This window comes from Labeo rohita, chromosome 16 (assembly GCF_022985175.1).
Source record: "Labeo rohita strain BAU-BD-2019 chromosome 16, IGBB_LRoh.1.0, whole genome shotgun sequence".
Classification (NCBI taxonomy): Eukaryota; Metazoa; Chordata; class Actinopteri; order Cypriniformes; family Cyprinidae; genus Labeo; species Labeo rohita.
The window spans coordinates 3,023,539-3,050,512 of NC_066884.1; the positions used below are offsets into that span (position 1 = coordinate 3,023,539).

A 26,974-nucleotide genomic window follows, 5' to 3' on the forward strand; every position below is an offset into this window, starting at 1 on the left:
ACTCTCATTCTGACGGCACCCATTCACATCCACTGGTAAGCAAGTGATGGAATGCCACAATTCTCCAAATGTGATGAAGAACAAACTCATCCTAATCTTGGATGGCCTGAGGGTGAGTACATTTCCAGCAAATTTTCATTTTTGGGCGAACTATTCCTTTAAGCGCAGAAATTTGTGCAAATCCGAGCAAGGCTTTAGTTGATCTTACGATACTCTTGAACGGTTCGCTGTGCGGATCGTCTTAGTCCTGACTGGTCTGTAACTGTGACCGTGTAGATGCCGGCATCCGCTGCTTGATAACCATTGATCTTCAGTGTGGCTCCCTGTTGTTCCAGTGTCACTCTCTCATCTGAGATTTTACGAGGAAACTCAGCTATTGTTGAAGTCTTCCCAGAAGTCTTTGCAGCATGGTCCCATGTCACTTTAGCAACATGTTCACCATCCAGCAGCTCAATTTGCGCCTGTAGGATCAGATTCTGGCCTTTGATTACATACAGCGACTGCTGGTTTGTGAAGCGGACGGACAAACACTGGACACTCCAGAGCCCTGAGGTTACAAAATACAATTATAAAACACACTGTCATATTTCTAATTATGATTACATGCATGTAACTGGTAAAGACAGCAAATTTCAATAAAAGTAAAAAATGTAAATGTTAAAAAGGAAAATCTTTGATTTTTTAATGAACAACAAAAACAAACAAAAATAATGTTTGACATGATGATGATGATAATAAATTAGTCATTTGGTGCTTAAGAAACAGTGTTCAAAACAATTGTGCTGCTTCATGTTTTTGTGGATTTTTTGATGAGTAGAAAGTTAACAAAATGTATATGAAATCTAAAAAAAAAAAAAAATTACAAAAAAGAAACCAACATTCAATAAAAGCTAATTTTGTAATATAATAATGGTTCTAACATAACTGGTTATGGTTCCCAAGAAATGTAACATTATTTTGAATGGTTTTTTTTTTTTTAATTTATTTTGGAAACTATGACCATTTTCCCCCCAAGATTCTTTGGTGAATAGAAAGTTAAAAAAAAATAACAACATTTATTTGAAAAAGAAATACTTAAATAAGGACACCAATTTTCAATTAAATATAAATTTTTATGTAATAATTATTTAAATAATATAGTTATTCAATTAAACTGTAGACTGTTTATGGTTGCCAAGAAATGTAAATGTTAAAAAAAAAAATAATATAACATTATTTATTATTTTTTATAATGCTGTGATGTTTTATATTTTATTTTATTTATTTAATTTTTTTTTAGTTTTATTTTCCCCCAAGATTCTTTAATGAATAGAAAGTTCAAAAGAATAACATTTATTTGAAAAATAAATAATTAAATAAGGACAGCAATTTTCAATCAAATATACATTTTTATATAATAATGATTTAAATAATAGTTATTCAATTTAACTGTAGACTGTTTATGGATGCCACAAAATGTAAATGTTAAAACAAAATATAACATAACATAACATTATTTTAAATAATGTTTTTTTTTTTTTTATTTTATTTTATTTTCATTTTTGGAAACTGTGATAATGTTTTTTCCAAGATTCATTTAATGAACAAAAGTTCATTTAATGAACAGAAAGAAATTAATTTGAAAAATAAATAAACAAATAAAGAAAGACATACATTGTCAATCAAATATACATTTTTATGTAATTATTTAAATAATATAGTTATTTAATCTAACTGTATACCATTTATGGTTGCCACGAAATGTAAATATTTCTTAACAAAAATAATATAATCAATAATTAATTAATATTTTTGGAATCAATTCCATTTTTTTTTTTTTTTTTTTTTTTCTTTTTCCCCACACTTTGACTCTTTGATATATAGAAAAAAAAGCATTTATTTAAAGAAAAATAGCAATAAAAATAAATAAAAAAATAAAAGACACCAGTTTAATAAAAGTTATTTTTAAAAAAAATATAACAATTATTTAAATAATATAGTTGATTTAACTGTAGAATAAATATAAATGTTTAAAAAAGTAATTATTTATTCAACTAATAATCTAAATATTGGAGGCATCCCCCATAATATTAAATTGACATTTGCTGCTCAAGAAACATTTTTTTATTATTAACATTTATGAATAAAGCTATGCTACTTAATATGTGGAAACCATAATGCAGTTTTCTACATTTTTGAGTAGAAATGAAAAAAAAAAAAAAAAAAAAAAAAAAAAAAAAAAAAAAAACAGCATTTAGTTGAATAAGAAATAAAACTAAAAATACAGTTTGACTGCAGTCAAAAGAGCCATAAAACAATCTAGATAAACATGAAGACTAAAAGACATAAAGAATAACTCACAGCAGATGTGCAGAAGCAGGACAGTCCTAACAAATTGCTGTAGTCGTGGTTCCATATCACCTAGAAAAAAAAACAGCTGCAAGTCTGATATTCCTCATGCATTACATGCGAACAAAGTTCAGACAGATAAAGTTTATGAGTGAGATTACTGGATGCTTTTCATAACTCACCTCTCATAACTTCTTAAAAAACAACACTTGTATCCTGAAACTTAAAAACACTAAAGCGAAGCTCCCACAGTAAACATGTTTGTGTCTGTACAGGACTGGTGTATTCCGTGAACTCGTGCGTTCTGTGTTCAGAGTTCACCGAGTTAAAGGCCTTTAGGCGTCACCGTGTTTGCAAACTGAGCCGTTTCCCTTTTCCCTTTCCTGCGGAGTAAAGCCACTATTATCTGTTCAAACAAGCAGATTTTCCATACGGTAAAACCCTCCCATCACGCTACACACTTAAGATCAATTTGGACACTTTTATTTTTTGAACAAACTTGAATCCAAATGCAATAAACAAGAAACTCAAACAGCAGATTAATAAGAACAAATGAGGTAGAGAGCAATTAAATAACAATGATATTAAATTTTTGTAAACAAATCAGCTTATATCTGTCAGATCTATAGTAAGCATTTAAACAACTCACATTTTTAAAGTTTAGTCAATTTAACAGAATGGGTCATTCTTTACAAAGAACACAAGCACTTTTTTTTTTTTTTTTTTACATAAAACATGAATTTAATCAGATCTGCAGTATGACCATTTTTCAAGTAGAGTTAAAGTAAACAAACTGCAATCTCAGCCTGTATGACATTTTTCATTTCTAATCGTTAAAAGGTGGGAAAAAAAGCAAATGATATAATGAAAGTGATGTAGTATGAGTAAAATAAATAACCAAAACAACACCAAAGTAAAAAGTTTACATGTATTTTAAAATGTAAATAAATAACAATAAAATTTAAAAAAAAAAATTAAAATAAAAATAAAAAAAAACTATGTGGAAGGATTGAGCGGTTCTGATGGATTGCTTTTTTTTGCATCTCTTTCATTTTTGCATCTCTTTAGGTAAAATAACCTGCAATAAAAAAAATAAATAAAAAAGTTTTATATATATATATATATATATATATATATATATATAAAAATAAATAAATAAATAAAATAAAAAGTAAACAGCAGAGGGCTGGGTGATATAGTTAAAAAGATATCCAAAAATATATTTCATTTTAAATGCTGGCATTTTTTGTCAATGTTTTTTCATTCATGCAAATACTGAACTATGTATATTTTACTAGAGAGTTTCATAGAGTTTCAAAACGATTTAATCTAATACCATTTGTCCTGAAATCTACAGTCGTCCTGAGAAAAGGAAGAACTAATCTATGCTCACAGCAAAATAAAAATGATCACAATATTAACACATCTATTGTGAATGTTCAATATATGTCTTAAGTAGCACAGGTATATTTGTAGCAACAGCCAAAAATACATTGTATGGGTCAAAATTATTGATGTTTCTTTTATGCCAAAAATCATTAGGATATTAAGATCATGTTCCATGAAGATATTTTGTAAATTTCCTACCGTGAATATATCAAAACTTAATTTTTGATTAGTAATATGCATTGATAAGAACTTCATTTGAAAGTGATTTTCTCAGTGTTTAGATTTTTTTTTTTGCACCCTCAGATTCCAGATTTTCAAATAGTTGTATCTTGGCCAAATATTGTCCTATCATAACATCAATGGAAAGCTTACTTATTCAGCGTTCAGATGTTGATATATCACCCAACCCTAAAACAAACCTATAATGAGTCAGTAGAGGAGAGTAGAGGACTTACCCTGCCACGAGTGCCATCACTGTTACAACTCCAGCTGCAATCAGTCCTGCACAACAGGCCTGAGATTCTGATGAGAGTCAAAAAACACAAGACATTGAACTCAGCTGTAGAAAAGCTGACTGACATTTCTAGAAACCATATACTGAGTGCAATCCACTCAGATGCTTTATTCCACTCACACACACACAAAAAATGAAATACATAATTATAAGAATCACTTTAAAGTGGTATCTAGCCACAAGCTGCAATTATAGGTTCAAACACATCAGTGATTTAATAAACACATGATTTAAAAATCAGCAAACAGCAGAACCAGTTGTTCCAAAATTGGTACGTGTGAACGGTATGACATATTGAAAACTTTTTAGTAACTTTTTGGGGAGGATTTGATGAAAGTGCTATACGACTTCAAAATGTACATCTCCAAAATTTGAAAAAGGGAAAACATCATTTTTAAAGGAGAAGTCCACTTCCAAAACAAAGATTTACAGATAATTTACTCACCCCCTCGTCATCCAATATGTTATGTCTTCCTTTCTTCAGTCGTAAAGAAATTATGTTTTTTGAGGAAAACATTTCAGCATTTTTCTCCATATAATAGATTCACTGATTTGGTCCCCCCGAGTTTGAACTTCCAAAATGCAGTTTAAATGCGGCTTCAAACGATCCCAAATGCGTCTGTAAATGATTCCAGCCAAGGAAGAAGGGTCTTATCTAGCGAAACAATCGGTTATTTTCATTAAAAATAATGCAATTTATATACTTTTTAATGTCAAACGCTCATCTTGTGTTACTCTGCATGGACTGTTTCTTTCTGGTTAATGACAGTTCAACTTCAAAATCGTCCTATATCGCTGTTTTACCTTTTTTGTTAAGGGTGTTTGATCTTCTTTGCATGTTCACTTTGCAGAGACTGTGTCAGGACTTCTGCAGCGATGTAAGATGATTTTGAAATTATTTTTGAAGTTGAGGGAGAAAATACAATTGGAGTTTTTCGATCTACCCTAACTGTCTTTGTTTGAGATTTTCACTAGGTAAGACCCTTCTTCCTCGGCTGGGATCGTTTACTGCATTTGGGATCATTCGAATTTTGCATTTTGGAAGTTAAAAATCGGGGCACCATATCAGTCCATTATATGGAGAAAAATCCTGAAAAATCCTGTTTTCCTCAAAAAACAATTTCTTTACGACTGAAGAAAGAAAGACATAAAAATCTTGGATGACAAGGGAGTGAGTACATAATATGTGAATCTCTGTTTTGGAAGTGGACTTCTCCTTTAACTAACATTAATAAACTCTGTAACAAATAAAATGCTTGTTAGTTCATTTTAGTTAATGCATTAACTAATGGGACATTTTTGTGAAGTGTTTCCAAATTTTTTGTTTTTCTCTTGATGTTTTTTGCATGGTGTGGTGAACATCTTAGGGTAAAAAATGATATTTACATGGAACATTTATTTCTCAAAATTAAAAAATACCATGCGTTCTTGACAGTGAATAATACCTTTTGGCATTTGAAAGTGCGTAGTCACTGTCCCGAGGCTGCTCTTGACGATGCAGGTGTAATTAACGCCCTTAATCTCAGAGATATCCAGTCTGCTTCCATTTGCTAACAGGGCGGTTTGATTGGTTACTGTAACGCCATCAACCAGCCATGAATATTGAGGGCTGTCCCATTGCGTCATGCCATGATTATCAACAATACACTCCAGCACACGTGTAACTGACGCCTTTAGAGGTTCCACTAAAAAGAAAAAAAAAAGTATGTAAGAAAAACCATCCAGTTCAACTAGTTTTTTTTGGAGCTTTGCACGACATGTTGCTTTTAAATGTAAATATAGCTATGCGTGAGAAGTTATTCAAAACAGCTGACCAGTTGTGCAAGGGTCACGCATAAAAGAACATTTACATACACCTGCTTACCTATCTTTCGCACTTCTATGGAGTCGTGCTGCTGGTATCCATTGCTGTCTGTAACAGTGACCTTGTAGGTTCCAAAGTCCTCTTCTGCAACACCACTGACCCGCAGAAGTGCATCTCTTTTCTCCAAAGATATTTTGTTTCCAGGTGACAGTCTGACGTTGTCCCTCCCTCTCTCGCGGTCCCATGTCACCATGTCTATTTTGTCATCTGGGTCCTTCTCGAATGCGGCTTCCAAAACAATTGTTTGGCCCAGTGCAACGTAGATAGGTCGTCTGGTCAGAAAGTGAACTGATATTGCTCCATGAAGACACAGAGGCACTGATGATAGTTATTTGAAAACAAATAGTATGTTATTAGTATTGTAACTTACATAAAGTGCTGAGTGAGTAGCCAGATAGGCATGAACAAGTTAAACTAGTGACTGGTAACTATTTATTTTATGTTTTTACCACCTGAAATGAAAATGCATGTAAAATAATTATAATGCCATTTTTAAATGTGGTTTGAAGTATTTTTAGGAGGAAAAACTATCAAAGGCATGAAAACGGCTTATTTAATTCCTGTTGAGCACCTAATTAGAATAAACAATATATTAGCAATACATTTAAATAGCATTTTTATTTCCATTGTTTATTTATATTTTCTGTATTGACATAACTCCCATATTTTACTTTTTTTAATTAACAATTTTAATAGATTTGGGTCATTCTACAGAAATGTCCACTTTTGGTATGGCAAGATGCTTTAAAATGTATTTCTTTTTCTAACATTTAAACTTAGACCACATTATTAGATTACTTTTTGACTTTTTAAATACATATAAATGACAGCTTAATGATTTTTTTTTTTTTTTTATCTTTTTTGTACAATTATTTAAAGACCACATGTACCTTTTTTGTCACTGGTGTTACCTTCTTTGGCAATATTAAAGTTTTTATGAAATATTATTTCTTAATTTTTTTCAGCACCTGTTTTCAGTTACAGAAAAATAATGAAAATGCAAGAAACAAGGAAACTTTGCTCTTTCTATTTGCTCTTTCTATTTCTTTTCTTGCATTTTCATTATTTTTCTGTAACTGAAAAAAAAAAAAAAAAAAAAAGTGTATATTATTTATATATATATATATATATATATATATATATATATATATATATATATATATATATATATATATACAGAAACAGAATCCAACAGAATATATTTATATATATATACACTACTGTTCAAAAGTTTGGGGTCAGTACATTTTTATTGTTTCTTTTTTTTTTTTTTTTTTTTTTTTTTTAAGAAATTAATACTTTTATTCACCAAGGATGTATTAAGTTAATAATTAAAAGTTTATTAAAAGTTAATAATAAATAATTTACATTGTTATAAAATATTTATATTTTGAATAAACACTGTACTTTTTAAACTTGTTATTCATGAAAGAATCCTGGAAAAAAAAAAAAAAAAAAAAAAAAAAAAAAATCACAGGTTCCAAAAAATATTTGGCAGCACAACTGTTGATATTATCCAACATTGATCATTCTAATAATAAATCCGCATATTAGAATGATTTCTGAAGGATCATGTGACACTTAAGACTGGAGTAACAGCTGATAAAAATTCAGCTTTAACATCACAGGAATAAATTCTATTTTAAAGTATGTTAAAATAAAAAAAACATTATTTTATATTGTAAAAACATTTTGCAATATTACTGTGTTTTTTCTATATTTTTAATCAAATAAATGCAGCCTTGATGAGCATAAGAGACTACTTTAAAGACTATTACAAGTCTTACTGACCCCAAACTTTTGAACGGTAGTGTATATACATATATATATATACACACACATACACACACATACACAATTCCCTAACAGTAACCATACCATACTGTGTTTTCTTCTGTCACATTAAATAAATAAAACATAATCTTCTTATTTCTTGCATTTTTATTATTTCATGTGCTGAAAATGAGTAAATATCTAATAACTGAAAAGAGACAGTGGACTTAACATGGGCCTTTTTTCATAGATCTTTATGAAATAGGAAGAAGCAAGTCAAGTGATGTCATCAGTGTGATTTTCTTTTTTTTCTTTTTTTTATTTCAAAATAAACAATTTGTGTTAAACCGCAACACCAGTGACAACTCCAGGTGTGCTTGGAATGCTATATAACTAATTTAAAATCAAATATTGTCACATTAATTAATAGCTCAAGAAGGTGTAATTGTTCAAATAACATGTTGAATTTTAAAACATAAAGAAGTGTAACAGGGACAGAAAAATGGACATTTCCATAAAATGACCCATTTATGTTTGTGGACTGTCCTTTTTCTGCCCAGCAAAATGACAAGAAACACTCGTTTTGTACGCATCAAATTGACCAAACAACTTTTGTAGTTTTAATAAACTCTCTCGGACTCACTCAGAGTGACTGTGGTAAACAGAATCCAAAACAGCGTCCATGACCCCATGGCACCTGACAAATTAGACATGATTAGACAAAGAGTGATACTGTTTGTGCCTTCCTTATTTCTAATTAACTCACTCACTAATGCACGTTTGTGAAGTACTTTAATAAAATGCCTTTCAAGTCGAAATAAACGATCTTACCTTGACATTCGAAGCTCACACCCGTGTTTATTTCCTGTGGTATCACGCATTAACTGTCCATCGTCTTACTGCTACTGAACAGGTGTGTATACAAGCTTACCGCACATGACGTATGACGTCTGTAGATTACAGGTGTGCGTGACATCCAGGGCGCTGACGTATTTATAATCCAGCACTACAGCCTAAATGATTTTAATATCAGAAAACCTGTACGACTTCTCTTGTAATAATAATAATTAATTATTAATTTAGTAGTATTAACACATTTCTAATGCATATATGTATATATTCTTCTAACGATGACTGACACTCGAATCTGCTGACGATACAAAAGGGGGCGTGGCATGGTTGTAAACATTACACCTCAGGTTCGATCTGTATGAATAAATATATTCATATTAGGTAACTTTTTGTAAACCCATCGATGTAAAACAGCCATCGTGTTTATTTATACATTACTTTATTTTCTACACTAGCAAAAGACATTATTTCATTCTTTATCAGTTGTGATGATGCGGTGCAGGTGAGGCGTCAGACAGGTAAATCAGGAAGTGAAAGCAGTGATCGTGTTATTGCCGAAACCAAAGACGGATTTTGAAAACACGAAAATGAAAACCAAAGGAAGACTACTTAGTAAGTCTACAAAACGGCTTGAATTTCTCATTTTAATACAATCTACAACTAAAACGATTGTAGTCTCTAAGTGCTTTCGCACTAAACTGTAACGTTACAGTGTTGTTAATATGCATTCCCATATGAGGCAGTGATTGATGTCAGTATCTCTTTTAATTTGACAATGTCTTTTATTATGATTTATACGCTTTGATGTGTGATAGAACTAAACATCTGGAAACTAATTGAATGTTTTTGCTCAGGCGCTCCAGACTGACATGAACATTCTGCTGCATCCTGTTGTGGTTTTCTCACTGATAAGTAGGTTTTGCTTCTTCAGCCTGTCGAGATTGTCACGTGTGATAATGTAGAAAATACACAGGTGAATTTTACAGTGATTAAATGAGATATTAACAACAATAATACTTCATTTGTAGATCACTTTAGTCACTGAAAATACATTTGACAAGTTTACCTATTGTAAAAAAATATGTTTTGTACCTGATACACATTTTTTAAAGAGGTTTTATGTGCATTCAACATGATAAACATCTCAAACACCTTTTCTATATATATATTATATGACAGGAAATGTAGGCAATATACATCTACAAACCTAAAAATATCTTTCAGATGAAAACGCAAACAGCAAATAGATGTCTACATGATGGACATGTGTTTTCATGGAACTTTCTTACTAAATTTAAAAGTTAAGCATAAACAAATGCGACATGCAATAGATAACTGATGCAAAATGAATGAATAAATAAATGCATAAATAAAACCACTGATTAATTTTGAGCCATAAATGTAAACTAGAGATATCAGTATAAACTCATGTTAAAATGTTAAAAACTGATGTAAAAACAATTAGGTTAAATATTGATCACCATTTTATTGTTAGGTATGTCTGGGTTGTCAAGTGTCAAAACACTTGAAAACAAAACAGACAATTGTAAGAGATATTTTTACGGTTTTGTACAGGTACATAATAGTTGCACATTGTTAATTCCTGTTTTACAGCATTCCCAGAACTGCTATTTTAGGCTTTGACGTGCATTATTTGCGTCTCTTAATGCCACACCCATTTGAATGCGCATTTCTCTCATACAGATGTATCTGCATTTAAAGTTTCTTTTATTGTGTTTGTATTGTGGGTTTTTCAATTACTTCAATCACTAAGCAAATATATCAAAAGATGTGGTTAGCATCAAATAACACTTGCTTTGATATATTTTTTTTGTTACCCAATCCAAATCCATTCTGAAGTGTCAAAACTGAACAAATGAACTCTGAATGAAGCTTTCGCTTTCTTTCCATTCAACTCTCTGTAGGTTTGCCTTTGGTCGTTTTGTGTCTGGATCCTGTTCCAGTTCAGTTCGAGAAGACACCGGTGTTGGTGGCATCAGGGAAAGATGCCGTCTTCACAGTACAGACGGTGTCTGATGTGTCCCTCATTAGATGGACTGATAGCGCAGCAACTACGCTGGCGATGTGGGCCAACGGAGGCCCTGTCGTAATGTCTGTACCGCAGTACCAGGGCAGAATCTCTGTCACCGCCACTCAGCTCAAAATCACTAACAGCCAGATTCGTGATTCTGGAAACTACAGCGTCTCGGTAGAACCCTCGGCTAGCACTGGACTTGGTGTGAACACCCGTTCAGTGCAGCTCAAGGTGTTTGGTATGATCAAATGATGCTGCATATATCCACAATACTGACAGAACAGTAAACAGAGGACAGCTTTTGTGTTGCAGGGCATGTGCTGCATGCAATTTTCCAAAAATCAACAAAACAAAATCACCAAAGATTTAGGTTAAAACAGAAAACATCTTTTGTAGCTTGTCAGAGACTTGAAAATATAAAATATGTAAGAATAATCATTTTATTTTATAATTTCTGTTGTGATAGTGTCACTTATTGTTATGTTCAGATTTAGCTGCACAAATTAAATGAAAAAAAAAAAAAAAAAAAAAATATATATATATATATATATATATATATATAGTCATGACTACTTGTCATGGTCGTGACTTTGCATGACAAGTGTAAATAATATGGACTTTATTTCTACTTAGTGTAAATATGACAAACAAACAAACAAAAACATTTGACAGATTTTTAATTGAAACTTAGCTGGATAGCAAATTATAATGTAATATAAATATAATATAATATAATACAATATAATGTAATAGTGGTGTCAAACAATTAATCGTGATTAATCACATCCAAAATAAGTTTTTGTTTACATAATATATGTTTGTGTACTGTGTATATTTATTATCTATATATATAAAAACACATACATGGATGTATGTATTTAAGACACATATATTATGTTTATATATTAAATATATTTATATATAATATTGATAATATGAATAAAATTATATACATGTAAATATGTTCAAAATATATACTGTATGTGTGTAGTTTTATATACATAATATATATATATATATATATATATATATATATATATATATAAATCTCATAAAAAACCTAATTAATATTTATTACCTAATTAAAAAAATATTAAATTAACATTTGTTTATTTTTTTAAATGTCTATATTGTTTTATTAATTTTTTCAAGATTTATTCAAGATAAACTAAATAAAAATGAGAAATTGCCTTGGCATCTATCTGAAATAAAATAAGTTTTTTTAATAGTTTTTTTTTTTAACAAAAATAGTAACAAAAATTGTTTAGCTTTAGTTTTAGTTTTGTACATTCTTTCCAAAAAAGTGTTGAAACTTTGCATGCACATTCATGACCCTATATGAGAAATATTTACCTAAATAAATAAATAAATGAATAAATGAATGAATGAATGAATGAATGAAATAAAATAAAATATATAGTTTAGCCAGTGTTTCAGTGTTGAAAATCAAACTTTCTTCAACACAATAGGAGGGTTAATAATGTATTGTTTGCTCACCCTGTCATTGTTTCCATCTTCAGACGCTGTGAACGGAGTGAGTTTGTCTCTGCCGTCTCTGCCGCTGGAAGGTGGGAACGTGTCTCTGAGTTGCGGCTGGTCTGCGGGTTCAGAGGTCGGTGTGGTTTGGGGTAAAGGAGGCGCTGCACTGTCCTCCGACACCCGCATTACTATCAGCGCTGGATCTCTGCTCATCAAACAGGCCAGGAGAGATGATGCAGGAGAATACACGTGCACCGTCAGCAACGCCGTCAGCGCCCAAACCGCCAAGGCCACCCTCAGCGTTTACTGTGAGTCAGTAACATTTCATGCTGTGTCACTGCTGCAGAAACCTGCAGAAACTGATCGTCTTTTGGCGAATTTCTCTTTTCTGAGTTATGCAGCTTTTGACTGGAAATTTAACCCCAGTATGTTTTATATACACTATTACATAACTGTGGTATTTTAAAGCAATAATCCCCAAGAAGCCATGGTTTACATTGAATTTATAACAGCTAAGGGGCATTGTTAGGCACGATGTGAAACGGAGTGGCTAAAACCCCCTTAGCTGTTATAAATTCACTGTAAACCACAGCTTCATGGGGATTATGGCATTTATAAAACGATTATTCCATATACGTAGTATGGTTTAAAAAAATAAAACACAGCAAATAAAGTGTAATGATATATATAAAAACAGTATTCTTCCACCAAACAGTGTAGTTCCTCAGAAACAGTTGTGGTTACAACAAAGTAATTTACAACAGCTTCGACACGGCTCAACCGATCAAAATCAAGGACAGGACCTATCCATTTTATAATGGGTGTTTTCAGATAATCTAGTTCCAGACAAAATATTTCTGGTACTTTTGCTGTAACAGCAAAGCTGCTTGTGTTTACGCAAACAGTGTATTCAATTACATGAATAAAGTAATTATTATAAATCCATTATTCCAGAAGTTTCAAGAACTGATTGTTTGTCACAGTTCACACTTTTTATGACCAATAAATTAGCACGACTTACACAACTTAGTTTTTTCACTTATAAATGACAATAGTTTGACGTAACAAAAAAAAAAAAACGAATTATTACTACTTGTAAAAATTCCTGTTGCTTTAAGATTGTCCTGTTTTTTTTTTTTGTTTTGTTGTTAGCAATTTTATTAATTAATTTTTCCAGGTGTAAAAAAAAAAAATAATAAAAAATCACACTCACATATTCACTTAAAATTCCTATTGCTTTAAGAATTTTTTTTTTCAGTTGTATTAATGAATTTCTCCAGGTGTAAAATATATATATATATATATATATATATATATACATAATATTTTATCTAGTTGCAGGGCAGTACTTTTTATTTAGTTTCATTTGATGTACCAAAATAACTAAAAATAAACTAAAAATAAAAACAGAAACTGTATAGACATATTAAGCACAAAAATACTAAAATTAAAATTAAAACACAAAATATGAAAATAAAAACTAATTCAGAATAATAATAAAAATTACAATAGTATCAAAATTACACTAAAATAACAGGTTTTCCAAGACTGTGGGAAATAAAAAAAGACAAGATAAGAAATATGGATGTGAAATACTGTATGAACAATATGACAAATATAATAAAATAAGAAACACTGGTGTTTTACTGCTTGTTTTGTCATATTTTAAGTCATTTGGATTTTGAGTCAACTATAACTTTAAATTTTTAAATTTGATCAAATGTGACCCAGGACCACAAATCCAGTCAAATCCAGTCATAAGGGTCTTTTTTTTTTTTTTTAATTGAGATTTATACATCATCTGAAAGCTAAATAAATAAGCTTTCCATTGATGTATGTGTGTTAAGATAGGACAATATTTGGCTGAGATACAGCTATTTTAAAATCTGGAAGCTGAGGGTGCAAAAAAAATAAAAATACTGAGAAAATCACCTATAAAATTGTTCAAATGAAGAACTTAGCAATGCATATTACTAATCAAAAAATAAGTTTTGATACATTTACTGTAGGAAATTTACAAAATATTTTCATGGAACATGATCTAATGATTTTTGGCCTAAAAGAAAAATCTATCATTTTGACCCATACAGTTTGTACCCGTGCTACTTATAACTGGTTTTGTGGTCCAGGTGTGCTAAGTAGTTTTAATTTCATTAATAAGACCTCAGACGAGTTTATATTCTTAGCATACGTTCAGAAACATGGACAAATGACTAAATAGCTTGTAATGTTCCAGTTTGCTGGACAAACATAACAATAACATACAAGACATATTTTGGATTAATTTATGCTTCACTAGTGACTAATTGCAATCTGTTTGAGGGACATGACAAAACTGGTTCTACCAATAGTCTGGCCAATGGCAGATGGAGAAGTGTTTGAAACCAAGGAGTGTTTTTGCAATTCTGTGCAGTGATTTAGTTGTATTGTTTTGAGTGTGTTGTTTTGAACTCAAGTGTTTCATAATGTGAAGCAATTTTTGCACTGATAACAGACTTACTCATGCATCGTAAATAATAAATCAGATCTTGGTTGGTGTCGTACAAGTTTAAAATAAAAAGAAAATAATTAACTACAATGAAGCACAAGTATTTAATTGACTAGATTATCAAAAATAGTAAGATGGTGCCACTTTCTCCTGTTGTGTTCTGCATAATGTATAATAATATCTTTGATGGATGGACAGTATTTTACATTTTTAAAATGTTAACAACAACAACAACAACAACAATAATAATAAGTATTATTATTACTATTATTGTTATTAATATTATTTTTTTTTCCAGGTCTAAAAAAAAAAACTGAAATATTCACTTAAAAATTCCTATTGCTTTAAGATTTTATTTATTTATTTATTTATTTATTTATTTACCATTTTTATTAATTAATTTTTCCAGGTGTAAAAAAAATCGCACTCAGATATTCACCTAAAAATTCGTATTGCTTTAAGATTTTAACAATATGGCTAAAAAAATTTAAATATTTTACATTTTTAAAATGTTTACAAATGTTAACAACAACATTTTTTTTATTCATATTTTTAGCAGCAATAATAATAATAATAATAATAAATTTAGCAGCAGCAATAATAATAATAATAACAATAATTTTTTTTTTTTAAGGAATCAAAAATAGACTGTAAGACGGTGTCACTGTCTCCTGTTGTGTTCTGTGTAATGGAGAATAATGCTTAATATCTAAATATTTTATTACATTTTTACATTTTTATTTTTAAAAATACCAATAATAATAATAATAATTATTATTATTATTATTACATTTTGTTCTTAATATTACTGTTTAGAAAAATGTAAATTTCTGTGAAGCTGCTTTGAAACAATATGTATTGTAAAATACGCTGTACAGTTTATTTTTATTATTATTGGTTTTTTTTTTAGATATTATATATTAAATCCCACATGGCTAGCATTTTTCACTAAACTCTCATAAAAAATAATTATGACATAAAATTATGGTGATATGAAATTAATCATGCAGTGATACAAGATTGGAAAATAGCTGGACAATATGGCCAAAAATATCTAAATATTTTTTTTATTTTTATTTATGTATTTTTTTCTGATAATAATAATAATAATAATAATAATAATAATAATTATTATTATTATTATTATTATTATTATTATGATAATTATTATTATTAACATTTGTAAACATTTTTTAAAAATTAAAATATTCAGGTTTTTTTATTTTATATTTTTGTTAATTTCTCAGATGGTCCAGATGCCCCACAGTTGACCAAGACCTCAGGTGAGTGTGTTGGCGGTGGAGATGCTACGGTGGGACAGACGGTGCGGCTCACCTGTACGTCTGCCTCTCTACCTCCTGCCTCCTTCTCATGGGAGCTTAACAACCAGCCGGTGACCGGCGGCCAATCAGGGAGTGGCGTGCTGAGTCTGCAGATCTTTTCCACCAATCAGAGTGGCCGTTACACCTGCATCGCCCGGAATGACGTCACAGGAGGGACATCGAAGCAGCAGATAGACCTGGCCATTGTGGGTGAGTTAATGGCTCTCTGTGGCACTTTGGTGACAGATGCATCTGTCAGTTCATTCTTCGGCCTGACATTCATTTTCTTGACCGGCGAGGGAGTAATCAACCACAGGATTGATAAATTCATGTGTCAGCTCACTAGAAGGAGTCATAATTTTCATCCGCCTACACTGATTTTCCTTTCCAGGATACTTTCTTCTATTTGCTGGCTCTATTATTGATGTTTCTGTGATGTGTTTTTTCTTTGCCCTTTATGTCCTGGCTCCATTTCTGTCTTCTGTTATTAGCAGTGCTTGTTAATCAAATTCTTCAAATGTAAAATATAAAAATCATGTTCACAGGTACCTGTCTCAGCGGTGGTGCCGTAGCAGGGATCGTCATTGCCTGTGTTGTTGCACTCATTATAATTATCGTTGTAATTATCGTGCTGCTGCGACAAAGAAATGGTGCGTCCCTCCTAAATGCCTTTGTTTATTGTTTTGTTTTATGATGCCAAAAGGTCTGACATGATTATATGCTCTTATTTGCAGTTGATCGGAGACTCAGAGATACTATTGGACTTCAGAAGATGAACCAGAATGAAGGAATCACAGTAAGATGGCGCCATTTTCTCTATTGTGTTCTGTGTAATGTAGAATAATACCTCAGACAGACAGCATGGCTAAAAAAAATCAACATATTTTACTATATATATATATATATATATATATATATATATAAAGTTCATTTGCAAAAACAGACTATTCAGTTTCTAACAATTTTCAAAAATCATGTTTTCATTGTGCATTATCTCAATTAATTAGTCAAGTAAAAATAACTAAAAAATACAGCTAACACAATAAAATGCAAAAACATAACATAAACAAAACACAAAAACAACACTAAAAAACATGTTTTTTTTTTAATCTGTTTATATGTTACAAATAAAAACAATCATGGTTATTATTATTATTTGTTAAAATAAACAAATATATTATTATTGTTATTAATAGTTATTGTAATTATTTGTAAAAAATATTTACAAAGATTTTATAATTATAATTATTATTAAATATTATTATTATTAATATTAAAAATAATGTTAAATAGTAAAAAAATATATATAAAATATTTAAAATTAGATTTTATTCACATGGTTTTTGGAAAGATAAAAAAAATATATAAAATAATATAAAAATTGTATTCACATGTTATATATGATATATTACATATAGTTTTATTTTTTATTGCAATAATAATAATAAATGTTATTCATATTAATATTTTATCTGATATTTTATATATATGTAATATGTGTGTGTATATATATATATATATATATATATATAGATAGATAGATAGATAGATATATTATTTTTACAATTTTTTTTTGTACTAAACAAGGAAAAATCATATTGGATTTTCATTTGCATGAACCAGTAGATTAATACAAAGTGATAATCGGCAACATTTGCTTACAGTGAACAATAGCACACAGAGATAATGTGAACTTTTTATAGATGATGTAATTGTTTATTCTAAACGTATTCACATCAATGAATTGAACTTACCAACTCAACCACTGTTTTTGCTATTTAAGAAGGTATTAAAACATATTTCTATTAACACTTTCATACTTGCTTTTTGCAAGAAAACAATTATAAAACCAGTTTATTGTCTTTTAGAAAACATAACAACCACATAAAAGCACCTTGCAATCATTGCAAAGTACATGATGTTGCCCAGCCTCAACATCTCTTTCAATTTACAATAATACCTTTTTTCACATGTTCCCTTCCCACAGATTGCGAACAGAGCTCTTGTCAATGGAACCCACCCTGATCCCACAATACACAACTCGCTCCCACAAAACTTTACTGCCGTTCCCAATAACAACAATGGGAACATCAACACAATGTCACAAAACATGCCCACCAACTCCAACCCACTCCATCATAATGGCCATCTGAACACTGATGTATTCCAACACAACTTCAGTACAGTCCCAGACAATGGGCATCTAAACAACAATTCATATCCAAACAATGACCCTCAGAGATCGTTCCCACAGCCTGTCCAACCCAATCCTAATATTCTCATACAAACAGGCAATTCTCAGCCTGGTGCGCTTGCCCCTACAGTTCACGTTAACCTCAACACCTTGCCACGTAATGACCAGTTTAACAATGCACAACCTCAAACGGTGCATGTCAACTTGAACACATACCCTCCAGAAACAAATCAGATGCTCCAGCAACATCCAGACCACAGAGAAAGTGCACTACAAAGTCAACATACTAATAGCACCCATCAAAATCATTCTCAGACTGGCTTGCTGAACTCCGAGCTATTGAGATTAGGTAGTCAGACAGTGCTCAATAATGCTTCAACAAATGGTTCTCGCCAACCCAACGGCCTCATTCAGACGGGACACTCACATCCCACCAATCAAACCAATGCAAACCGCCGAACTGCCAACTCAAGATCATCAGAAGACAAACGAACTCGACGGTCACTCCCTGTTCAGACCAACAACCAGTTCAGTGACACCAGAACGCACCTCCAACAGATGCCTTGGGACCTTTTGCGGGGAACGCCGGCGTATCCCAACCCCGAAGATGACAGTTCGAACAGTACTGGATCCTCAGATCGACATCACAGATCTACGCAACGGGATACACGGAGAGATCGTCCTACTCAGAGATACCGGGAAACCGAACCTTCGGGAAGGTTGACCCAAGCTGCGGCTTCTCCCCAAAGAAGAGACCTCCAGAGATCAGTTGTGCTCAGCCAGTCTCAAATGAACTCAAATGTGCCAAGACAAGTAATCCAACAGAATTTGAGCACACAACCGCAAGTCCAGTCTCAAATCCAAACCGCAATACCTCAAACCTCCCAGGGACAGAATCCAATCCCCACTGGTCTACCAAGGGGAACGGCTATACCTCAAACACAAACTGGCACTAGACCAAATCAGACTGTGCCTCAGCCATCCATGTCTCAGCCTCTCACTGAGGCTGCTCTACGCCAACACACCACCCAGACCGATAACCCATTCGCCAATCGGATCCAGCAGACTCAAGCTGTCTTGCAGAACCCTAGACCTTCTCAACCCGTCCAGCAGCTCAACAAAGCAGGCCAGAAGCCTCCTACTCCACCTCCAGTGCTGCGGCCGGACGAGTTCCAGAAACTTCCACGTCAACGCATGCAGCAGCCGCGCACCGCCCAGCCCGTGAATGTGCAACGTAGACACAGATCTCCAAACACGCACAGGCAGACTCGAGCGTTGCATACAAGTCCTCAGCGAATGCCAGGAGTGCATCCAATGCATGCAACCATGCATGGGCACCCAACACACATGCAACAGGTATGTAACCTGACAGTACTATATATAAGTTCTCTTCTAAAACACGTGACTGTTATGACTGTTGCATTCAATGTAGTGGCCATGTTTTGTACAGTCAATTTGTGACCCTGGACCACAAAACCAGTCATAAGTAGCATGCATGGGTCAGAATGATTGATTTTTCGTTTATGCCAAAAATCATTAGGATGTTAAGTAAAGTTCATGTTCCATGAAGATATTTTGTACATTTCCTATTATAAATATATCAAAACTTAATTTTTGATTAGTAATATGCATTGCAAAGAACTTCTTTTGGACAACTTTGAACACGATTTTCTCAGTATTTTGATTTTTACTGCACCCTCAGATTCAAGATATTAAAATAGTTGTCCTGTCCTTTCAAACCATGCATCAATTGAAAGCTTTTTATTTAGCTTTCAGATGATGTATAAATCTGAATTTGTAAAAATTGACCCTTGTGACTGGTTTGTGGTCCAGGGTCACATTTAATTAAATTAAAAAAATGTAAGAAATTGTTTCAAAATGTGATGAAAATGTGCTCACCCATGTTTACATCCAAAATGTAGATGAGTTTGTTTCTTTATGAGAGCAGATTTGGAGAAATTTAGCGTTTCATCATTTGCTCTTCAGTGAATGGGTTCCGTCAGAATAAGAGTCCAAACAGCTGATAAAAACATTACAATAATCCACAAGTAATTTACATGTCTCTAGTCAGTTAACATGGAATGGAAAATCTGTGTTTGTAAGAAACAAATCGATCATTAAGATGCTTTAACATGTTGCTTCTGGCCAAGTCCATAATAATAAAAAAACAACTTATAAAAAGTTGTTTCAACTTAAAAATTTGTTTCATGCTGCCTTAAAATGTACTAAATTTAAGTTTGCTCAACTCAACTCAACTCAAATGTCCACGACTACACCACGACGACTAAAGTTTAAGGCAGCGCGAACACTTACTTTTTTTTTTTTTAAGTTGAAACAACTTTATTTATTTTTTTTTTTTTTTTTTTTTTTTTTACAGTGCATAATAATGCTTCCTCCAGTGAAAAAGTCCATCTTCTGTTGTTTCTCACATCAAAATCCACCTACATATTTGTTTAGAGCTGTTTTGGCTTGTGAACAGTGCTTGATCTGTGCAGATTTCTCTCCTGATTCAGATCAGATGACTTTTTCACTGGAGAAAACAATGTCATGGATAGAGGACTTGCATTCAGAAGCAACGGATTGATGTTGAAAAACACCTTAAGGGTGAATTTGTTTCTTACAGACATGCAGCTGTTAATTGATGGTCTGGAGTTGTTGAATTGGGTGGAAATTTTTTACAGTGGAGTATTTATATTCATGCTTTAGTGACGTTCTGTTCCAACACCAAAGTGAGCCAAGCTCATAGTCAGTGTTTTAAGACATCATGGGCGTTTGACGTGAAGGATGTTCACGTCACATCCGAGATGTTGACATTAAATTCAAGGTAGCTGACAAATCAACAGAACTACATAATGATAAAAAGTACATATTAAAAATGGACTATTATTAAAATGTTCATGACACAAAAAAAAACATAGATTTTAAAAACTGTTCACTGAAAGTTTTTTGGGGAACTTGAAATGGTTCTTCTGCAGCGTCGCTGTGAAACAAAGTGTATGTACAATGTATATTTATGCTTATTAGAATACCACAATGTCAGCTGATGTAAAATTAACACGTGCTATTTGTGTTTCACCCATGTAGATTACAGCGTTTCCAAATAAGTCACTTATGAATATGTTAAGGCCCTTTCATATGACTCTCATTAAGACTTTAGCACTCTGTTTTGACCTATATATAAAAAGGCTTCATCACAGGAAAGCAACTTTGCAAGGTTGCTAGGTATGAAAACAGGCAATGCATATTGTAAACCGTGAAAACACAAAAAAATATTGCCATATATACAGAACAAATATTTGTTTATGGTATTGCATTAACTAATGTTACCAGATACAACGTTTGATTTTTAGCATTTTGACTAAGATAACATTAAGACTGATAAATACTGTAAAAGTTTTGTTCTGTGTTTACAAATGAGACCTTATTGCAAAGTGTTAACAAATTAGTTTCTATTCAGACTTTCAGTTTGACTTTCTCATGGGCAAAATTACAAGTTGCATGGATGAAATTCCAAACAGGCAGTAAAGAATGTAAAAGTGTGAGAAGTATATCAATAAGTGTAGAAATAAATATAGAAATCTAAAAAATAAAATAAAAATATATACTGGTTAAATGCTGATGATTATATACTGACATAATACTGATGAAATTTCAACTTTTAACTTTTTAAGTTATACAAGATTCAGCTAGACAAGATTTTAAAAATGAGTTTGGAGTAATTCTGCGTTTCATCACTTGCTCATCAATAAGTCTTCTGCAGTGAATGAATGGGTGCATCACAATAATTCACAAGTAATCCACACTACTCCAATCCAGTCAGTTAACCATGTGAATGCAAAACATGTTTGTAAGAGATAAATCAGTCATTAAGATGCTTTAACTTTAACTAGCGTCTAGGCAAAATATCACAGTACATAGTCCATAATAATACTTCCTCCAGTGAAAAAGTCTATCACCTGTTGTCTTTCACATAAAAATCCACCCACATATTTGTTTTGGCTTGTAAACAGTGCTTGATCAGTGCATGGTTTGGTGTTAAAAACACCTTAAGGATGGATTTGTTTCCTACAAACATGCAGCTGTTTGCTTCACAAGATGTTAATTGATGGACTGGAGTTGCTGAATTGGGTAGAACTTTTTTACAGCACAGTATTTATATCCATGCTTTAGTGACGCTCTGTTCCAAAACGATTAAGATTAAAAAAGATTAAAAACTATCAAAATGTTTTTCACACCAAAAAAAACATAGATTGCAAAAACTGTTCACAGAAAGGTTTTTGGGGAACTTGAAATGGTTCTTCTGTGGCATCACTGCAACACCCTTTTGCCTTTGTGCTTATTAGAACACCACATTGTCAGCTGATGTAAAATTAACACATGCTATTTGTGTTTCACCCATGTAGACTAGAGCATTTCCAAATATGTCACTTATGAATGTGTTAAGGCCCTTTCATATACTTGCATCAAGACTTTAATGCTTCGCTTTGACCTGTATACAGTGGCCCAGTGGCAAATGATTGGTCTATAATTTTAATGGTAGGTTTATTTTAACAGTGAGAGACAGAATAACAAAAAATAAATCCAGAAAAATGCATTTCAATACAGTTATAAATTGATTTGCATTTTGATGAGTGAAGTATTTGACCCCTTTGCAAAACATGGCTCAGTGCTTCGGGGCAAAACCCTTGTTGGCAATCACAGAGGTCAGATGTTTCTTGTAGTTGGCCACCAGATTTGCACACATCTCAGGAAGGATTTTGTCGCACTCCACCTTGCAGACGTTTGGCAACTCGAACCTTCAGCTCCCTCCGCAGATTTTCTGGGATTAAGGTCTGGAGACTGGCTAGGCCACTCCAGGATGTCCATGTGTTTCTTCTTGAGCCACTCCTTTGTTGCCTTGGGTGTGTGTTTTGGGTCATTGTCATGCTGGAATACACACCCACCACCCATTTTCAATGAGGGAAGGAGGTTCTCACCCAAGATTTGACAGTACATGGAACTGTCCATCGTCCCTTTGATGCGAGGAAGTTGTCCTGTCAACACCTCTATGTTGAGGATGGTGTTCTTGGGGTCATAGGCAGCAATTCCTCCTCCTCCAAACATGGCGAGTTGAGTTGATGCCATAAAGCTCAATTTTGGTCTCATTTGACCACAACTCTTTCATCCAGATCTCCTCCGAATCATTCAGATGTTCATTGGCAAACTTCAGACGGGCCTGAACATGTGCTTTCCTGAGCAGGGGGAACTTTCGGGTGCTGCAGGATTTCAGTCCTTCAGGGCGTAATGTTACTAATTGGTGACTATGGTCCCAGCTGCCTTGAGATCATTGACAAGATCCTCCTGTGTGGTTCTGGGCTGATTCCTCACTGATTCCTGAAACTCTTGCATGGAGCCTCAGACTGAGGGAGATTGACAGTTATTTTGTGTTTCTTCCATTTGGGAATAATCGCACCAACTGTTGTCACCTTCTCACCAAGCTGCTTGGCGATTGTCTTGTAGCCCTTTCCAGCCTTGTGTAGGCCTACAATCTTGTCCCTGACATCCTTGGACAGCTCTTTGGTCTTGGCCATGGTGGAGAGTTTGGAAACATTGATTTATGGCTTCTGTCGACAGGTGTCTTTTATACAGGTAACAAGCTGAGGTTAGGAGCATTCCCTTTAAGAGAGTATAAAAGATACCTGTATAAAAGACATATGGGAGCCAGAAATCTTGCTGATTGATAGGGGATCAAATACTTATTTCACTCATTAAAATGCAAATCAATTTATAACTTTTTTTAAAATGCATTTTTATGCATTTTTTGTTGTTATTCTGTCTCGCACTGTTCAAATAAACCTACCATTACAATTATAGACTGATCATTAATTTGATAGTGGGCAAACGTACAAAATCAGCATGGGATCAAATAATTTTTCCCACGCTGTATGAAAAACGCTTTGGATAGCATGACAGGAAAGGAATTTTGTGAGGTTGGAAACAATGTTTACATGAAACAGTGAAAACACAAAAAAAGATCATTGTTTGTTCATGTTGATGTTTGTTCATAATGCATTAACTAATGTTACCATATATAGTCATAGCCAAAAATATTGACAGAGAAGAACAAAAAAACAGAGAAGAAAAGTCAAATCTGATACAATTCCACACAGAATCCAAAAGTATTGGCACCCATAACTTAATATTTGGTAGCACCCCCTTTGGAAAAAAATAACTAAAATCAGTCGCTTCCTGTAACCATGAATGAGTTTCTTACTCCTCTACTGGAATTTTGGACCACTCTTCTTTTGCAAACTGCTCCAGGTCATTCAGATTTGAAGGATGCCTTCTCCCATCTGCTGTTTTGAGATCTCTCCACAGGTGTTGTGTGGGATTTAGATCTGGACTCATTTCTGGTCATTTCAGAACTCTCCAGCGCTTGTTTGTAACCATTTCTGAGTGCTTTTTGAAGTGTGTTCAGGTCATTGTCCTACTGGAAGACCCATGACCTCTGGTGGAGACCCAGCTTTTTGACACTGGCCACTGTGTTGCGCCCCAAAATTCTTTGATATTATCGGTATTTTATGCAGTGGTGTTCTCCTGGGTCTCCTACCATAGCGTCCCTTTTAATTCAGATGGTGATGGATAGTGAGAACTGACACTGTTGTATCCTGTGTCTGCAGACAAGCTTGAATTTGTTTGGAAGTCAATCGGATTCTTTATCCACCATTCGAAAAATCCTTCGTTGTAATTTTTCATTAATTTTGCTCCTCCGTCCACGTCCAGGGAGGTTAGCTACAGTGCCGTGGGCTGTAAACCTCTTGATGATATTGTGCACAGTGGACACAGGAACATTAATATCTCTGAAGATGGACTTGTAGCCTTGAGATTGTTCATGTTTTTCCACAGTTTTTTCTCTCAAATCCACAGACAACTCCTTACACTTCTTTCTTTTCTCCATGTTCAGTGTGACACAACACAAAGGTTGAAAAGTCAACTTTCGTCCATTTTAGCTGGTTGCAAGTGTTATTACTATATTGCCACAGTTGTGTCTAAATACAAATTACAGGAGCATCACATACTTATTTCTTACAATTTTGACAAGGTGCCAATAATTTTGTCCAGTGCAAACAAAAACAATAAGCATGTGAACACCAAAACATTTGCAATTGGAACAATTTTCTGAGAGAAGCTAGAATTGCAAGGGTGCTGATATTTTTGGCCATGACTGTAGAACTGTTGATTTTAAAAATGTGTTGAGTGTTGACTAAGATTACATTAAATGCTGTACAAGTATTGTTCCTATTATAAAGTGTTACCAAATTAGTTTGTGTTCAGACTGTTCAGTTTGACTTTCTCATTGGCAAAATTACAAGTTACATGGAAAGAATTCCAAACAAGAAGTAAATGATATATAAATGTAAACAGAAAATAAGAAATGCACAGAAATGCATTGGGATGCATTCAATAGCTCTTAAAGTTTGACAGTTAAGTTTAGTTCCTTTTATACTAAAAGATTAACTTGAATGCAAAGTTGGACTTGTTATTGCACAGACAGACTTTTCATACGTCATGCAAATCGTCTGATAATCACTGGCTTTCAAAATCAAAGATAAGGTCAGCAGATAGGGTTGAAACAGAACTTTAAGCTGGGCCAACGCTGTCACCTATGCCGAGTTCAATTCATTGGGCAACGCTGACTCGAGTAACGTGAAAGGGCCTTTAGACATGATTTATATCAAATGAAGCATTTTGTTCTTTCTTTCCCCCTTCTTCTCTCCCTCAGGTCCACAGAGGCAGACCCAGACGTTGAGAAAATGCAGCGCTCGTCTGGCTCGACACCATTTGCACGGTGAAAAACCTTGCACAAAGCACAATGTCTCTCTGGTGGAAAGAAACAAATGCTCAGCCATTCCTCCGGCCCTCGGCTTATTGTGCCGTACAAATCTTTGTGTTTTGTCGGAGAGACCGAGAGAGAGATTGATAAAAAGACTGATCTTTTTGTTTCTCTCGCTCAGCTGTCACGTAGGCATGTGAAAGCCATGGCTGTCGTACGGGACACTTTGTGAATTTCATCCGTCGGAACAATGCTGCTTTGGGATTTTTCTTGCGCTCAAGTGTCTGAAAATAAAACACAATGCGGTGTTTTTTCACAGACAGGAAGACTTGAACAAAATCCAAATGAATTAGGACGGCTGGCAGAGCTGAACTACTAAATGATAAATAATGGACTGCCACTGTTTGTCCTCTCGCAACTATTTATTCAGCTTTCTGCTCACAGATGCTTCTTGTAGCGCCGCTCAATTAGTGCGATCCGCTACGGTGCGTTTGTGGATGGATTGCGCATTTGAGTATGAAGGAGACCCACCTAACGGACGTGTAATTAATTAAGCTCTTTAATTTTTATGTTAATGATGTGGAAAATGCTAATGAGTTTAAGTAAAATAGGCTGTTGACAGGCCCGGCAAAAAATATGATGAAAACCAAATGTTTGGTCAGATGGTTTATGTCATGAGTTTATTACAAATAAATTCTCTATTTATCCCTTATACAAGATTTCTTGTAGAAGAAGTCAGTGTACAGCTGAAGTAATGAAGCACTACTGAAGCCTCAAGAAACTTCCGTCTTTGACTTCAACAGAAAGCCTTCTAATAATTGCAAACACAGATTAAATTAATATCGGTTCAATGTGCATGTATTTATAGATGTGCAATGCACAAAAAAATGTTCCTTTCTGTTTGGAAAATAAATTCCCTTCTT

General features: G+C 33.1%; 3 protein-coding genes across 4 annotated transcripts in view; 1 reads left to right on the forward strand and 2 right to left on the reverse strand.

The window, feature by feature from the left end:
- The window catches only part of si:dkeyp-97a10.2 (uncharacterized), an 8,352-nt gene extending 5,735 nt beyond the window's left edge, over positions 1-2,617 (reverse strand). Inside the window, exons 1-3 of the mRNA XM_051131001.1 lie at positions 2,511-2,617; positions 2,341-2,400; positions 209-547 (exon numbers count right to left, since the gene is read on the reverse strand). Coding sequence (XP_050986958.1) covers positions 209-547; positions 2,341-2,400; positions 2,511-2,517 — 406 coding nt within the window. The 5' untranslated portion in view covers positions 2,518-2,617. The remainder of the gene's footprint in view (positions 1-208; positions 548-2,340; positions 2,401-2,510) is intronic.
- Positions 2,575-8,842, reverse strand: LOC127178262 (uncharacterized). Of its 2 annotated transcripts, none has more exons than XM_051131003.1 (6): positions 8,700-8,821; positions 8,512-8,565; positions 6,096-6,413; positions 5,677-5,916; positions 4,173-4,239; positions 2,575-2,711 (listed from the first exon to the last, which is right to left on the reverse strand). In XM_051131003.1, exons 2-6 carry the CDS (start codon positions 8,558-8,560, stop codon positions 2,654-2,656), a joined length of 732 nt encoding a protein of 243 aa, XP_050986960.1. In that variant the 5' UTR covers positions 8,561-8,565; positions 8,700-8,821; the 3' UTR covers positions 2,575-2,653. The 2 variants fall into 2 exon arrangements, with proteins under 2 accessions (XP_050986960.1, XP_050986959.1); XM_051131002.1 differs by lacking the exon at positions 2,575-2,711 and adding an exon at positions 2,796-3,406 and having other exon boundaries at positions 8,700-8,842.
- Positions 8,843-9,207: 365 nt separating this feature from the next.
- On the forward strand, positions 9,208-26,925 carry si:dkeyp-97a10.3 (transcription factor mef2A). The gene is made up of 9 exons (XM_051130987.1): positions 9,208-9,332; positions 9,575-9,632; positions 10,646-10,993; positions 12,276-12,542; positions 15,970-16,254; positions 16,590-16,694; positions 16,779-16,840; positions 18,032-19,594; positions 26,001-26,925. Exons 2-9 carry the CDS (start codon positions 9,590-9,592, stop codon positions 26,025-26,027), a joined length of 2,700 nt encoding a protein of 899 aa, XP_050986944.1. The 5' UTR covers positions 9,208-9,332; positions 9,575-9,589; the 3' UTR covers positions 26,028-26,925.
- Positions 26,926-26,974: the final 49 nt, after the last annotated feature.

Excerpts from the sequence above, each read along its gene's own strand:
- LOC127178262 (XM_051131002.1), bottom strand. The coding sequence starts at position 8,560 with ATGGGGTCATGGACGCTGTTTTGGATTCTGTTTACCACAGTCACTCTG. Across the intron at positions 6,414-8,511 it reads GTTTACCACAGTCACTCTGA|TGCCTCTGTGTCTTCATGGA; the intron begins GTGAGTCCGAGA and ends AACTATCATCAG. Across the intron at positions 5,917-6,095 it reads CATAGAAGTGCGAAAGATAG|TGGAACCTCTAAAGGCGTCA; the intron begins GTAAGCAGGTGT and ends TTTTCTTTTTAG.
- si:dkeyp-97a10.3 (XM_051130987.1), top strand. The coding sequence starts at position 9,590 with ATGAACATTCTGCTGCATCCTGTTGTGGTTTTCTCACTGATAA. Across the intron at positions 16,695-16,778 it reads GCTGCTGCGACAAAGAAATG|TTGATCGGAGACTCAGAGAT; the intron begins GTGCGTCCCTCC and ends TCTTATTTGCAG. Across the intron at positions 16,841-18,031 it reads ACCAGAATGAAGGAATCACA|ATTGCGAACAGAGCTCTTGT; the intron begins GTAAGATGGCGC and ends CCCTTCCCACAG.